General features: G+C 37.0%; 1 protein-coding gene and 1 pseudogene across 1 annotated transcript; both read right to left on the bottom strand.

Moving 5' to 3' along the window:
- Nucleotides 1-284: 284 nt before the first annotated feature.
- LOC133990091 (GTPase IMAP family member 9-like) lies at nucleotides 285-4,792 on the bottom strand (annotated as a pseudogene).
- Nucleotides 4,793-6,051: 1,259 nt separating this feature from the next.
- On the bottom strand, nucleotides 6,052-14,961 carry LOC133990090 (GTPase IMAP family member 8-like). Its single transcript, XM_062428269.1, has 4 exons — nucleotides 14,937-14,961; nucleotides 8,383-10,701; nucleotides 6,667-7,085; nucleotides 6,052-6,117 (listed from the first exon to the last, which is right to left on the bottom strand). The coding sequence occupies exons 1-4, from the start codon at nucleotides 14,959-14,961 to the stop codon at nucleotides 6,052-6,054; spliced, it is 2,829 nt and encodes a 942-aa protein (XP_062284253.1).
- Between the last annotated feature and the right edge of the window lie 2,050 nt (nucleotides 14,962-17,011).

The following is a 17,011-nucleotide window of genomic DNA, read 5'->3' as shown; positions in this document are numbered from 1 at the left end:
CATTCAGTATTTGGTAGTACAACTGTCCATCAATAAATTTAAGATAATGTCACATTCAAGGCTGGAAGTATGTCCACACTCAGGTGGCATGAAATAAACTAAATAAAATCAAAGCAATAATTTAAACACAGCAATAATCAAACATTAGCGAATAACAAAAACTAAGTCAAGAATAAATCAAATCGTGCACATGAATAAAACCCAAAATGTAAAAGCATGCATAACACTGCAAAAATAAAAAAACATAAAATCAGCACTTCCACCTTATGACACTAACTTTGTCATTAATTAGGCTTTTTCTCAGCTTCTTGTCTTTCCTACTCTGCCTCCATTTCTCTTTCATGAGCATCCTTCAACTCATTCTCTCTCTCCCTGTCAGCCTTCTCCTCCCTCATCTGTTGCTCATACTTTTTCTCTATTTCGTTCGTCAGTTCCTCCTCCTCCTTGCGTTTTTGCTCTTCTTTCTCTTTCAGAATTTGTTGTTTAATCTCTTCAATCGCTCTCTCTGCCTTTTGGAACATTTCAGTGGTGTAGTAGCTTCCTCCATTCTGTTCATTTATATTTCTGATCTTCTCGAGCAGCTCGCTGACCTGAGAACGATCCTTCACCTCATTATTGAACACGTGATACTGGCCATTACATTTGGCCAAAAGTTCCTGCAGATCTTCACTTTCCTTCAAAAACTCCTCGATAGGTTCCTCTTTGAGCAGGTCACCATGGGTAAAGAGAACCATGCTGTATTTGTCGGCTCCCTCACCAAAGATTTCCTGAATCTTCTGCACTGTTTGCTTTTCTTCCTCTGTGAATCTGCCCAGTCTGATGACAACCAGAAAGATATGAGGTCCAGGAGAAGCAGAAGAAATACACCGAGAAATATCTTGAACTGTTTCCTCTTCAGTGTTCTTGGTGTCAAACAGGCCTGGAGTGTCGATAACAGCAACCTTTTGTCCATCCACCTCACTAAAAGCCTTTTTACAGTCTACAGTCAAAGATTCTGCGTTAAACTCAGATTCAAAACTCTTGTGTCCCAGAATGGTGTTTCCTGTGGCGCTCTTCCCGACTCCAGTCTTCCCCACCATCACAATCCTGATCACCTCATCATTGTTGTTGACTGTGGGAGGTGTAGACATGGAGGTTGGAGAAACATCTCTCTGCTGTTTCTGATCCTTCTCCTCCTGCTCTTTGCAGTTTTGCTCTTCTTTGTCTTTCAGGATACATAGTTTATCCTCTCTCTTTTGGAACATTTCAGTGGTGTAATGGCTTCCTCCATTCTGTTCTTGTATTTTTTTAATCTTCTCGAGCAGCTTCCTGACCTGAGAATGATCCTCCACCTCATTATTGAACACGTGATACTGGCCGTTGCATTTATCCACAAGTTCCTGCAGATCTTTGTTGTCCTTCAAGAACTCCTCGATAGATTTCCCTTTGAGCTGGTCACCATGGGTAAAGAGAATCATGCTGAATTTGTTGGCTTCCTCACCAAAGATTTTCTGAATCTTCTGCACTGTTTGCTTTTCTTCTTCTGTGTATCTGTCCAGTTTGATGATGATCAGGAAGATATGAGGTCCAGGTGAAGCACAACAAATGCACTGGGAAATATCTTTAACTGTTTCCTCTTCAGTGTTCCTGGTGTCAAACAGGCCCGGAGTGTCGATAACAGCGAACCATTGTCCGTCCACCTCACCAAAGACCTTTTCACAGTCTGTAGTCAAAGAATCTGCGTTAAAATCAGATTTAAAGCACTTTTGTCCTAGAATGGTGTTTCCTGTGGCGCTCTTCCCAGCTCCAGTCTTCCCCACCATCACAATCCTGATCAGCTCATTATTGTTGTAGACTGTGCGAGGTATCGACTTCTCCTGCTCTTTGCGGTTTTGCTCCTCTCTTTGGTTTTTTTCCTCTTCAATCGCTCTCTGTGCATTTTGGAACATTTCAGTGGTGTAGTATCTTCCTTCATTCTGTTTATTTATTTCTTTTATCTTCTTGAGCAGCTTCTTGACCTGAGAACGTTTCATTTTCTTATTATTGATCACATGGTACTGGCCGTTACATTTGTCCACAACTTCCTGCAGATCTTCACTGTCCTTCAAGAACTCCTCGATAGGTCTCCCTTTGAGCAGGTCACCATGGGTAAAGAGAACCATGCTGTATTTGTTGTCTTCCTCACCAAAGATTTCCTGAATCTTCTGCACTGTTTGCTTTTCTTCCTCTGTGAATCTGCCCAGTTTGATGATGATCAGGAAGATATGAGGTCCAGGTGAATCATGAGGCAATATAATCGGGGTAATGTCTTCAACTATTTTCTCTTCAGTGTTCTTGGTGTCAAACAGGTCCGGAGTGTCCATAACAGAGACCTTTTGTCCATTCACCTCACCATCATCCTTTTCACAGTGTGTAGTCAAAGATGTCAGGGAGAACTCAGATTTAAAGCACTTTTTTCCCAGAATGGTGTTTCCTGTGGCGCTCTTCCCAGCTCCAGTCTTCCCCAACATCACAATCTTGATCGACTCATTGTTGTTGAAGACTGTGGGAGGTGTAGACCTGAAGGCTGAAAAAACAAAAAGACAAACAATCAATGTGTTTTCATGAAATGTGTTCAATTAATCCACATCAAGGATGAGTAATTTTAGTTGGTGAGGCTCAAGTTGTGCCTACTGTATACAATTTTATGTTACATGAGTGCTTCATCTGTTTGAGTATGTTTACAGTATCGTAAAATATTAAACATTAAACAAAGCTACTGTTATAATTGTATATATACTTATATACATATCCTTTGTGAGACATAATGGTTAATATTTTTTACTTGATATTTGATCTTGTCTGAATCATTATGGTTTTAGTACTAAAAGACTAAAAGACACTCAATTTATTCTGTACAATGTGGGAGTTTCAGTGTGTATGTCTGTGATGCCAGAGAAAACTGTACACACTGATGGTCCTTCCTATAGGTGTAAAAATATTAATTTAGACATACTATGTGATCTGCAAAAGAAGTGGTAGATAAAACTCGCTGAAACAAAGTGAGTCTAAAGATGGCTGAATTGTTGTTCATAAATGCACATTGGCTATTTTAACATAATTACTATCATAAAGACATTGGTAAACATCTGTGCTCACCTTTATGATAAAATAACCCTGAAAACACTGATTAAGTGATATATTTTAGGACTCAAAAAAGTATATACTGGAATACTAAATTCAAATCTTTAAAACAATAAAAATCCAGAACCACTGCAATAACTAATAGTCCTAAATTGTGGAATAGATTAAACAGGTCAAAGTATAAAAGAGTCAGTGGCCCCCTATTTTCCTGAAACCTCCTGACCATCAGTGTTGGTGCTATTCATGAACAGCCAGACATAAAGTGGAAGAGAGATATTGGGCCAGATTCAAAAACATTTTCGTATTTTTATCTTAAATTTTTCGCACGTTCCAGAGAATAGTTAATCAACATGAATGACGCCCTCAAAATGCCATATAAGTTCAGACGACCGGCACAGTTGTAGAGAAGCTCCATTCATGAAAATGGCATTAAAGACAAGGAATAAGTTAACAAGCTCTGAGACTGAGATCCCACTCTCAGTATTAGATCAACAGAAGCACATATTATTTAGTAAATGAGTGGAATTAAAGGAAAGAAAGCCAAAGAATGAGAATAAAAAAATACCCATGCTGTGAAGGCTGTTGCGTCACAGAAATTAAAAAAGGACATGAATTCAATGCCATATAACATCTCACTAGTGTTGTCATCAGCCAGGGAGCCAAATCATAACCTCTATCACCAGCATTTCAATTGATGGAATTAATTAGTGGAATTTATACAGCCTATTTCAACTCATAATGTCTTCAAAGTAACCTGTCAACCAGGACACAAGCCATCAGTCGGGGTGCAAACTACAGGGGCAACCTATCCTTGAAATGAAATATTTGTATTATTATACATATAATTGTTACTCATCAACAAAAGTGAAACATAATTTAACTGCTGTTGATGTTGCCGATGCAGTTCTAAGTATGAACCAAACCTTGTTTCTATAAGGAAGAGTGAGATACATTTTTATTTCAAATGTTTTCATCACAAATCAACAAATTGTTCAAAAGTGAAATAGGCTTTTGTGTTTGTTATTTTATCTTATCTTATCCTTGAAGTGATTTTTTTTTTTTTTACATAAGTGAAATATTATTTAACTTACACATTTGTTAAAACATTTACAAACATTCAAGCATAAACAAAAGTAGTAGAAGAAGAAAACTGTTGTCCAATCCAGATATTTCTGAAATGGGTATACTAACATAACTTTGAGTTTATCAAAGAAAAGGACAACAATATACTGTGCAATGTGTAGTGATGCCGAGGGAAAATAGTAATGCAGACTGAATAAACAGTTTTCAGTTCATTTTAACAGAAAACATCAACAACACTTTGTTCCAGATCTACAATTTTTATGCACTTCACCTTGTTAGATAACTTTTGCTCTCGGACCTTCATTTACTTGAGGCAATTTCGATTGTTAGACACTTTAATTAGCCTAACTAATTTCAATCATAAGTGTTTTCTCTTTTCTAGCATTTCGTCTTAAAATCTGACTTTATTTGGTAAATTCAGGCTTTTCTCTTCATTTGTAGAACTCAGTGATGTCTATAATCTTATTTCACAAAGGCTAATATACACAACTTAAAGTAGCTATAACGAACCGAGATGTCACCAATAACCCATGACTCACATTAATCAACATTTCAGTTTAGTACAGTTGTATATCGACTTACCCCATTTTCCAGGTAGGTTCCCCATGATTGAGTAGATGCTGCTGAATGAGGAGAAGTAAGTATGTCTGTGTTCCTTCTTATACTAACAAACCACACCCATAAAACACTGTTAACATGTGTTACTGTTCATTTAAAGTGGAGTTGATCATATTTCAGAGGAAAGGAGGTACTTGTGAGAGTAGGAGTGACTAAGAGTTTATTAGAAGGATATGAAAGAAGAAAAATCAGTTTCTGCCACACAAAGTTGTATATCTTGTTGTATTAGGCTACTTTTTTTTTTTTCAGGGTTCATAAGAGGGACACTCTGTTTAAAATATTTTTTTTGTTTTATTCCACTTTATGAACACATAACTTTATTTATGGGCTTTAGTGTTTTGATTTCTTTATACTGTATATGTGGATTTCTTAAGTTAAAACCAAAGTCTGGTAAAAATGTAATGTGTAGTCTATAGCCTAATTGGAAATATGTTGTATGTATGCGTTCTTAATACTCATAATACTTATTTCCCCCTCTGTATGACTGTACCATACCACTAACTCTATAATAGAACTTGCAGATGACCCTACAGTTAACAGAATATAAATCTATGATTGAACTCTTTTAAAGCTCGTTCAATTTTAATCTTTGATTTTCACTGTGTTCTTTTAATGATTTTAATGCAAAAATTATTTTATGCTGCACTCTCATATTTCATGCTCTATTTTAGTTTAGTTTTTTGTTGTCTTTCTCTCTACTTTGTTTTATTTAATCATAATTTTTCTTTTTTAATTGTATGTTTTAATGTTTCCAATTTGTACCGTTCAATTGTACTTTTTCCCCCTTTTCACTATAATTGGGTTTTATCTTTTTTATTTGTATGTTTTTATGCTTCCAATTCTTACTGTTAAATCAGTGGTTGGCCTCATCTCAGGAGTGGACGAGTCCGCCTACCGGGATGAGGTCCATAAGTCTGTGGTGCTCTGCAAATAACCTGACACTAGCTGGACAGGTGTCGTGCCAACAAGTGATTTCCATCTGTGGGAGCGAGCAGCCTGTCAAAGCTGAAAAGCGCAGTTTTTATACCTCTACAGCTGCTTTTATCTGGATCAAACAGCCATTACCAACAAATACATGTCCGAGCAGCCATTTTTGGCACGACAACAAACCTGTAACTGATGAAATATTGAGGATTGTTACATTTTTTCTGAGCGTTTCTATTTTAACGAGCGCAGCGTCTCCAGTTATTACGGTAAAAGTGGAGCGGCCCTCAGAAACACACAGACCAATGAGCATAGCTAATTTTCTCACGTGACGCTAATCAGCCAATCAAATCCGTGAATTTGGACATTGGAGAGACTCGACTGTAATTGCTATACACGGAGAAAAGAGTTAATATGTGTTGGGATGTTTAGATGTGAAATTAAGTTTATGGTTTAAGTTTAAAAGTTTAAAAAAAGGATTATTTTCGATTTTTGAAAACTAAGCTCTATTTAAAAAACACAATCAAAAGCTTTATGTAGTTTAATGCACTTTATTTTAAAATAACCTCAACGTTAGCACAGTATTAAACCATTCTGTTGATCTTAAAAAAAGTACGTTTAAGGTTTGTTTAAACTACCTGCTAATATAATGAGATTATTCACGTTTTTCAGTAATATGGAAAAGGTTTACTGTGTGTAGGTTAATTATTTTCTGAAAGGTTGTTCTGTTTTGTATTCACTGTTTATTATGCAAAGAGATGAGATAAGATATTCCTTTATTAGTCTCACAATGGGGAAATGTGCATTGTCACAGCAGCAAGTGGACAGTAATAGAATATAAGAGCAGCAATAAGAACAAGAATAAAGAACAATAAATAATAAGTACAAAAAAAACTATAAGAACAATAATAGTAAGAAAAATATTCTCCTCTCTCCCACCACCTCCACCGGGTTGAGGGTGCATTCCAGGACAGAGCTGGCCTTCTTAATGAGTTTGTCCAGTCTCCTCCTGTCCGCCGCCGAGATGCTGCTGCTCCAGTTGACCCCCCCATTAAAGATCGCTGATGCCACCACAGTGTCAAAGAAGGTCTTCACGAGTGCCCCCTGCACTCCAAAAGACCTCAGTGTCCTGAGCAGGTAGAGTCTGCTCTGGCCCTTCTTATAAAGTGTGTTGGTGTTATCTGTCCAATTCAGTTTATTGTTCAGGTGAACACCCAGGTACTTATAAGATGTCACCATCTCAATGTCAGTTCCCTGGATGTTCACCGGTGTCAGGCAGTGTCTCTGCCTGCGGAAATCCACCACCAGCTCTTTGGTCTTCCCCGCATTGATCTGGAGGTGGTTCCTCAGGCCCCAAACTACAAAGTCCTGAGGCAGTTCTCACAGGCGGGTGTGTTGTGTGTGAAGGAAGTGAAGGACTATGAAGTTAAATATAGTTTAAGTGTTTAACTTCATGATTTTAATGTAACATCGTGATGACTGTTATTTTTGTAGAATATGTATATTGTAAGAAAATAATTTAAAAGACAGTAATGATTTTCCTTTTCTCTCTTGCACAGCATGGAAGGGGAACGAGGAACAAAAAGGAAATTGTTCAATTCAAATAAACAGTTATTCACACTTTCCTATCTGCTCATAAAGTAATTTTATTTGTTGCAGTTGTTGCTCTCATCATCTCCAGAGGCTTTGATAGAATTTCTGAAATAAACACTTCACACTTTTTAATCTGTAGAGAAAAAAAATACTTTATTTATTTTGCAAACATGCATCACAATTCAGAAATTCAGTAAAAACAAAAAGAAACTCCTAGTCAATGTTTTTATCCACAGATTAATTTCAATCAGTATGTCAGCTCTGTGGAAGAAAATGATCAATCCTCTCTCCATTGATTATAACAGATATGATTACAACTTAATCACAATTGATTGTTCTTAACATTTAAAAAGTGGTGTGAACAGATTATATCAACAGCTGTGATGGAATAAAAACTAGTCTCCATTAAATCTCATATAAACAAACAGAAGAAAAAGAAATACTCTTGAATAAAGTAGATAACATGTTGAAGGAATAAATGTAATCTTTTATTTCATCTTGTCTTTCACTTTATGTCACAGAACTATTTTGTGATGAAATAAATTCTCTGCAATACAATGGAAAGTCAACATTAATTAATCAAAATATTTTATGTTTGCAGAAGCTTAAATCTTGAACCTCTATGGATGGTCTGATTGTGTGTGTAAAAATAATCCTGGTAAATTAATTGTAGCACATCAGTTTTCTTTAAGGCTTCCACCTGCTGATGTCTGACACTTTAGATAACTTATTGTAGAAATCAGATTTTCATGGTATGATGAAAAAAAGACCAATTATTGCACATCACATTAGAAGCATGTGAGATTGTTTGATGCATTTTAAACAGATGAACTAGTTGCAAAGTAGCAGTGGCAATAAATCACACCTGCTGATACCATCAGTAATACTGTTTTTTTTCATTCTTTCAAATTTATTTAAGCTAAATAAATGCTAAAATGGCTCAACGTACATTAATCAAAGTCATTCCCATGTATTAAAAATTGTTCATAATCATGCTGCAGCAGTGAAACAGCTTGTGTTACGGCTATATAAATCCCTCAATAAATCCTTTACAAAGTTTACCTAGTGCTGCACCTATCTGATGGATTAATGATTTTTTTCTCTCAGCTAACTGTCTGGCCAGCTCTTCCTGTTTTTGTTGCAGTTTTTTCATTTCTTCCTCCTTTTCTTTTTCATGAGCATCCCTCAACTCATTCTCCCTCTTCCTGTCAGCCTTCTCCTCCCTCATCTGTTGCTGACACTTTTCCTCTATTTTCTTCATCAGTTCCTCCAGCTCTTTGCGGTTTTGCACTTCTCTCTCTTTCAGGATTCGTTGTTTCTCCTCTTCAATCGCTCTCTCTGCTTTTTGGAACATTTCAGTTGTGTAGTAGTATCCTCCATTCTGTTTATTTATATTTTTAATCTTCTCGAGCAGCTCGCTGACCTGAGAACGATCCTTCACCTCATTATTGAACACGTGATACTGGCCGTTGCATTTGGCCACAAGTTCCTTCAGATCTTCGCTGTTTTTCAAGAACTCCTCGATAGGTTTCTCTTTGAGCTGGTCTCCATGGGTAAAGAGAACCATGCTGTATTTGTTGGCTTCCTCACCAAAGATTTTCTGAATTTTCTGCACTGTTTGCTTTTCTTCCTCTGTGAATCTGCCCAGTCTGATTACGACCAGGAAGATATGAGGTCCAGGAGAAGCATAAGTAAGGCACTGGACAAGATCTTCATGTGTTTTCTCTTCAGTGTTCTTGGTGTCAAACAGACCTGGAGTGTCAATAACAGCAACCTTTTGTCCATCCACCTCATCAAGAGCCTTTTCACAGTCTGCAGTCACAGATTTAGGGGAGAACTTAGATTTAAACCACTTTTGTCCCAGAATGGTGTTTCCTGAGGCGCTCTTCCCAACTCCAGTCTTCCCCACCATCACAATTCTGATCTGCTCATTGTTGTAGACTGTTGGAGGTGTAGACCTGGAGGCTGAAAAATCAGGATGAACTTCACTTGACTGTTTCTGATCCTTCTCCTGCTCTTTGCGGATTTGTTCTTTTCTCTCTTTCAGGATTTGTTGTTTGTCCTCTCTAAGCGCTTTCACTGTCTTTTGTAACAATGCGGTGGTGTCAACGCTTCCTCCATTCTGTTCTTTTATATTTCTGATCTTCTCGAGCAGCTCGCTGACCTGAGAACGATCCTCCATCTCATTATTGAACACGTGGTACTGGTTGTTACATTTGCCCACAAGTTCCTTCAGTTCTTTGTTGTCCTTCAAGAACTTCTCGATAGATTTCCCTTTGAGCTGGTCACCATGGGTAAAGAGAACCATGATGTATTTGTCGGCTTCCTCACCAAAGGTTTCCTGAATCTTCTGCACTGTTTGCTTTTCTTCCTCTGTGTATCTGCCCAGTTTGATGACAACCAGGAAGATATGAGGTCCTGGAGAAGCATAAGCAATGCTCTGGACAATATCTTTATCTGTTTCCTCTTCAGTGTAAAACAGGCCCGGAGTGTCGATAACAGCAACCCATTGTCCATCCACCTTACCATAAGCCTTTTGACAGTGTTGTGTCACAGATTTAGGGGATAACTCAGATTTAAAGTTTGTTTCTCCCAGAATAGTGTTTCCTGTGGCGCTCTTCCCAGCTCCAGTCTTCCCCACCATCACAATCCTGATTGACTCATCATTGTTGAAAGCTGCGGGAGGATGAATGTCATTCATTATTTCCTTCCTCAGTTCTTCCTGCTCTTTGCGGTTTTGCTCTTCTTTCTCTTTCAGGATTCGTTGTTTCTCCTCTTCAATTGCTCTCTCTGCCTTTTGGAACATTTCAGTGGTGTAGAAGTTTACTCCATTCTGTTCTTTTATATTTCTGATCTTCTCAAGCAGCTTATTGCGCTGAAATCGGCCCTTATTATTGATCACGTGGTACTGGCCGTTACATTTGTCAACAAGTTCCTGCAGATCTTTGCTGTTCTTTAAGAACTCCTCGATAGGTTTCCCTTTGAGCTTGTCACCATGGGTAAAGAGAACCATGCTGTATTTATTGGCTTCCTCTCCAAAGATTTCCTGAATCTTCTGCTTCATTTGTTTTTCTTCCTCTGTGAATGTGCCCAGTCGGATGACGATCAGGAAGATATGAGGTCCAGGAGAAGCATGAGAAATGCACTGGGTAATATCTTCATTTGTTTTCTCTTCAGTGTTCCTGGTCTTAAACAGGCATGGAGTGTCAATAACAGCAATCTTTTGTCCACCCACCTCACACTCAGCCTTTTCACAGCATTGTGTCAAAGATTCAGGGCAGAACTCAGATTTAAAGCTCTGTTTTCCCAGAATGGTGTTTCCTGTGGCGCTCTTCCCAACTCCAGTCTTCCCCAGCATCACAATCCTGATTGACTTGTCCGCTGTTGGAGATGTAGACCGGGAGGCAGGACAAAAAAGACAATCAATATTTATTCATAAAATGTGTTCAATTAAGGTCAAGTTGTGCCTACAGTAAACAATTTTATGTGGCATGACTGCTTAGTCTATTTGAGTATATTCACAATATTTTAAAATGCCCTAGAGTTATTGTTAAATACATTGTATGACTCAAAAACTAACAGATTAGATTATTAAACTCAAACGTGAAAACAAATCACCTAAAGTCAATGGCCCCTATTTTCCTGTAATACCACAGAGGTGCAATCCAAGTCTTAACTCCTGGCATTGTTCCATATGGGTGTGACCAACTATTTTTTTGAAACTTCCTGACCATCAGTGTTGGCACTTCAGTGATGAAAAATCACATGAACTCATCTTATCCCCATTAAATAATCCCTTCCTTTTATTTTTTTATATCTTTATGACTATTTAGGGCCCTAGCCCGGCAATTGTGGGCGAAGCTCTATTGTATTTGTAAGGATTATAATTTTTTTGGCATCATATTTGAGCGAACTAGTCCTAGGGATTTTATCACACCAACTTTAAATGTGCTCTGAGTCATCTTGAGACATTGGAGATGAAAAGTTATCAGAAGCTTTTTCCCCCGTTATTCCTGGTTGCCGTGGCGACATGGCAAATTTCGATGTCTTCCCATGAGATTTCAAACCCTCATAACTTGACTCCACATGGTCTGAGCTTTTCCAAATTTCATATGCTTGTTCAGCGTCCCGGTCTGAACACATGTACAGTCTCATATATACTCTCAGTCATAGCGCCACCTACTGGCAACAGGAAGTCACTTCCTTCATTCTTTCATTAATTACTCCCATAATTTTAGGTATTTACACCTGAAATTGACTCAGTGAAGACATAAGACCTTGGTGATGCTACATTCTGCAGCTCATGACCCATAATCAAATACTGTTGCCATGGCAATATGCCATGACTTACGAGGGATGCGTCTTCGGTCACAAAACTTAACACACACGTCTGGACTGGTGCCAGGTAACATCCTATATAGGTCAATTGCATGGGCGTGGCTAAGTGGCTCAACAGCGCCCCCTTTAAAATTCAAAATCGAAGCACTGCCTTCCAAATTCACATCGAGAATTGAAATCAACAATGCATATGTATCATGTCCATATGCACAATAAAAAACTCCAACAGAAAGTTGGCCGTCTTGGCAAAAATCCTTAATTAATTAATTAAGTAATTAATCCAAATTCAGTCAGTGTCATCTTAAAACCTTTGCGATGATAAGTTATTAAAATCTAAAGTCTGCATCAAATGCCCTTAGCTAAAGCCACACCAAACTCTGATGATTCGCCATGAAGCAGGAAGTAGCTATAACTTTAACAGACATGTTACAATCTGCACCAAATGTCCCATGATTGACAAGAGTCCCTTCCTGAACACATCTATGATACAATATTGTCTTTAAGTCATAGCGCCACCGACTGGACACAGAAAGTCAGCCATATGTGCCAAACATCATATTTACATGAAATTCACATGGTGTTTTCTTCATCATACACTACAACATGACTTATGATTAGTGGCTGTGTATGTTACTTTGTGGCTGTTTTCTAGCTCCACATAGTGAACACAGGAAGTGATATTTCACCACTTCATGCAACGTCAAATAAAAGCCTGCGTATGAAGACGTCTACGTGCGCCCTCCGACTGCGCCACAACCCGACATGCATGGGGGGGCGAGGGCCCATTCATCGCTGCTTGCAGCTTTAATTATTGTAAATTAAGTTTTTATTAATAAATGTGGTTGAAACAGAAATATCCTTATTAGAAAAGCTTCAGACAAGCAAAACAAGCAGGATTCTTAGTAAATATTAAACAATTAAAAAATAATGATTGAAGTTATTGTTTATTGTTTAATTAAAATATGTAGCTAAATGATTAATGGCAGTATCCACGCTGTTCCATCTGTACATGAGTGAATAAAACTTTATTTGTTCACAGCATAAGAAGATAAATTGTTATGTGGTTCTTGCTGAAATGGAAATTGTTCTGTGTCAACAGAAAGAGGAGGTCTGCAAGGATAACTGCATTTGTAAAAATACCACAATGGGGTTGGTTGTTACACACTATGGGGTTGGTTGACCCTCTGTTATTTTAATGGGGAAAAATAAAAAATGTAGACAATCTTAAAATGTATTTAAAATGTTAAATTTCATTGAAATACAACAATCTAACACATCTCATACACCAACAGAACATACACAGGAATATCATTCAGTGCACCTCACCCTGAGTTTTACATCTGGACAGTGGCGACTGGCCAATAGAGGGCGATAGGGCGCTGCCCTCCCTAGTGTTTTTGATTTTTATTTTAAAAATGAAAAAATAATAACTTATTTTAAGTAAATTGTGTGTTTAAATTCGCAACAACATATCATATATGAAATATATATCATAATTTTTGGAGAAAAAAGCTCCCTGCTGAGTGGCTGGGGCGACAGAAAAATCGCCTAGTCAGTGCAGCAGCCAGCCAATTACTGACAAAAGATTCGCACATAGCAACAGGAATTTATCCAATCAGCATCGTCGATTCTGATGCCTTAAGGACGATAAAGATATCGCCCCAAGGCAAGTTTGCGGCCGCGGTTGAGAGAGTGGGATTTCTGGTGACATTGCTGCTGTGATGTGATATCTCTGCCACAAGGGGGCACTGCTGTAACAGTCAACAGCTTTGTGTGTAAAAATGTGTAAATCTAATAAGTTATTTGTTTCCAATTTGGTTCTAAACTTGTGTTTGTGCAATATGCTATTTATGTTTTGTATAAGAATGCCTCAAGTTATTAATATTGGCATTAAATAATTACTATTTCACAGAGCACTGGTATCCAGCCGTTTATGTTCAATTGTTTTGGGATGGTTATTGAAACTGAGTTAATAGGCTATATGCACAGCTCCACTACTTCCTGAACTCACAAACTGATTAATCCAGGTGTGTCTGACCTCACTAGTGACAACAACAATGGTCAGACACACCTGTATTAATCAGTTTGTCCAATAATGTAAGATAGGAAAATAAAGGAGCTGTATTGAGTTCATGAAGTAGTGGAGCTGTGCATAAAGTTCATAAAGCACAACCCCACCTAGAATATTTTTCACCAGCCGCCACTGCATCTGGAGGAGTCTGGCTCTTGTTTGTCTTCCTTACAAAGTTCGTGGTCATTTTGCTATCTTAAGAAAGAAAGAACTACATTTATCACACTATATATATGTATATACCAACATGTGACAAACGTCCCCAACTGTGATTTTTTGCTACCAGCAAAGTTAACAACCACATGTTTTGGCGTAGCTAAGAAAAAAACCCTCCTTACTATCGCTCTATCTTCAAACTTTTTAATGGTAGTACTTGTTTTATTTATAAACATATATCTCTTCAATATATTAAAAGAAAAACACTGAAGAGTTGGATTATTTACATTTTCACATGAAGAACACTTAACATCCTCTCACCTCAATGTCAACTCCAGAAACGATCTCTGAAGTAACATCTCACCTAAATTCTGAAACTTTCAGAGCCAACACCTTTTAACAGCACCCAGGATTTTATTATTATTACAGTTACTATGTAAAGTAACCTATAACCACCAAAAACACACGGTGCGCTGGACCACCACCAGAAAAAATTAAAAATGTTGCCGAATCCAATGCAGACTCTATATTTCCAAAATGGGTTTACTCACTTTACTTTGAGTTTATCAAAGAAAAGGACAACAACATAATAGTCAAATGCAATGTGTAGGGAAACGGACAGAAAATAGTATTACAGACTGAATTAATTTTTCAATTCATTATAACAGAATACATCATGAACACTTTGATCCAGATCTGCATTTTTTTCTTGTGCTCGGGACCTTCATTTAGTTTAAACAGTTTTGATTGTTTTTTAGCCACTTTAATTAACTAATTTAAGTAATTAATTAATCCCGACCTCGATCATAAGTGTTTTGTTTTGTAGCATTTTGTCTTAAAATCTGACTTTCTTTGTGGAATTCAGTCTTTTCTCTTTGTTTGTAGAACTCAGTGATGTCTATAATCTTACCTCACATACAGTAGGCTAATATATTACATGTTTTAACTTAAAAATTAAAGAACCAAAATGTCACCAATGTCACCAATAACCCATGACTCACAATAATCACTAGGCTATATTTCAGTTTAGTACAGTTGTATATGGACTCACCAGAGTTTCCATGTTGGTTCCCCATGATTGAGTAGATGCTGCTGCAATGCCGAGTAGTAAGTCTGTCTGTGCACCTTATTACAACAAACCACACCCATAAAACACTGTTAACATGTGTTACTGTTCATTTAAAGTGGAACTTATCATATTTCAGAGGAAAGGAGGTACTTGTGAGAGTAGGAGTGACTAAGAGTTTATTAGAAGGATATGAAAGAAGAAAAATCAGTTTCTGCCACACAAAGTAGTTTATCTTGTTTTACTCTTCACACACACACACACACACACACACACACACACACACACACACACACACACACACACACACACACACACACATATATATTTATAGCCTATATCTATCTATCTATCTATCTATCTATCTATCTATCTATCTATCTATCTATCTATCTATCTATCTATCTGTCTATCTATCTATCTATCTGTCTATCTATCTATCTGTCTGTCTATCTATCTATCTATCTGTCTGTCTGTCTGTCTGTCTGCCTGTCTGTGTTTCTGAGCACACACTAAAGGACCAGACTATAAGAACAGTTTAACATCGGCCACGTTGTGTTTCCAGAAGATGAGCTGTGAATCAAACACTGTAAATATCATGCTCGTCTTTTATACTTAAAATGACTTACAATAAAAGAATCAATCTATTAACCTGTCTATTATTTGGACAATCTACTAAAAAATAAACCTGATAGGGATTCTGAAACAGTCAAGCTTTTTTTCTTTTATTTTAAGGTAGAAAAATCAACGTGTGGGTGTACCTCTCCTCACTTACACTCTCCTCAAGACCTAAACTATCCAATGGCTCGTCAGTGAGGTGTAATCTGAAATCTAAGTATAATTACATGTTCATTTGAGATATTTATTGTCAGATGTGTGTCTGCTATACACGCTGTATATCTGCAACATGTATTAGTTACTATTCATCATTGATATGCCACTACCAGAAAATGGACAGTCACGACCGAAACATGGGATATTTTGTCCAAAATAAAGTACATTTAGTTATCAACTAAGATGTTATGGTAGTGTTTTGGTTTAATGTGTATTAAAACTACTGGATCCTGAAGTTTGAAATCAGAATGATCAAGTTTATGCTCTTCACAAAGAAAAATTTAATTAATTAAAAAATTACACTATTGCTAACATTTTTATTGTAATTGTTTTAGCTCTGAAAACCTTGTAATAGATGTATAATATATAAAATAAATATCAACCGAAAAACAGTAATTATAACCCTTTTAATTATACCATATGATGTGTGTTTCAGTAGTGATACATTTTGGGAAAGTAAAAATATTCCCAAACTTTCTGGAAATACAATATGAGAATTGACTGTACAATTAACATAAATGTATAGATACACTTAAATTGCACACACAAAAATATTTGGGAAGAAGACTTTTTTTTCAGGATTTTTCCAACCCAGACTTTGCATTCTGAATCATTTATTTTTTCTTTAATACCAAATACATGTTTTGTTTAAGATATTATGTGTGAGTTAAACTTTCTAATGCTGGCATGTTAGTGAATTTAGAGTGATTCAAAAGCTTTTATTATAGCACCCCCATGTGGCCAATCAATGTAGTGTAAGACACTGTAAATTGCTGCTGGCAATGGAAAACACACACACACACACACACACACACACACACACACACACACACACACACACACACACACACACACACACACACACACACACACACTGAGGTCAAATAACTGAAACTAAAATCTGCATTACAACATTTTATTGACATTATTGAGTTTAGTTACATAAAAGTACATTTTGTTAATACATTTTGGTTCTGACTCACCAACATCTTTTTGAACCAGGTTCAATCTGTTTCTCAATTTAAGGCAACTGCATGGAAGCCACCTTTATACAGAAGGTAAACAAGAGAATGAATCATTTAATCATTTTAATGAATATTTCTTCAAATAAATCCGTTATTTAGTGAAGTCTGAATGTGGTTGGAACATTTCTTTGTCTGATAGTTATTACATGAGAGCTAGAAATGAACTGCAGCCACTACAAAGTCCTCTTAGGCACTGATAAA

Source organism: Scomber scombrus, chromosome 11 (genome assembly GCF_963691925.1).
Source record: "Scomber scombrus chromosome 11, fScoSco1.1, whole genome shotgun sequence".
In the NCBI taxonomy this organism is placed as follows: Eukaryota; Metazoa; Chordata; class Actinopteri; order Scombriformes; family Scombridae; genus Scomber; species Scomber scombrus.
Note: the sequence above shows the minus strand (reverse complement) of the source record. Positions and strands in the feature narration are given on the sequence as shown.

Excerpts from the sequence above, each read along its gene's own strand:
- LOC133990090 (XM_062428269.1), bottom strand. The coding sequence starts at position 14,961 with ATGGGGAACCAACATGGAAACTCTG. Across the intron at positions 7,086-8,382 it reads TCAGATAGGTGCAGCACTAG|TTTGGGGCCTGAGGAACCAC; the intron begins GTAAACTTTGTA and ends AGGACTTTGTAG. Across the intron at positions 6,118-6,666 it reads CCCTCAACCCGGTGGAGGTG|CAATTACAGTCGAGTCTCTC; the intron begins GTGGGAGAGAGG and ends CTCCGTGTATAG.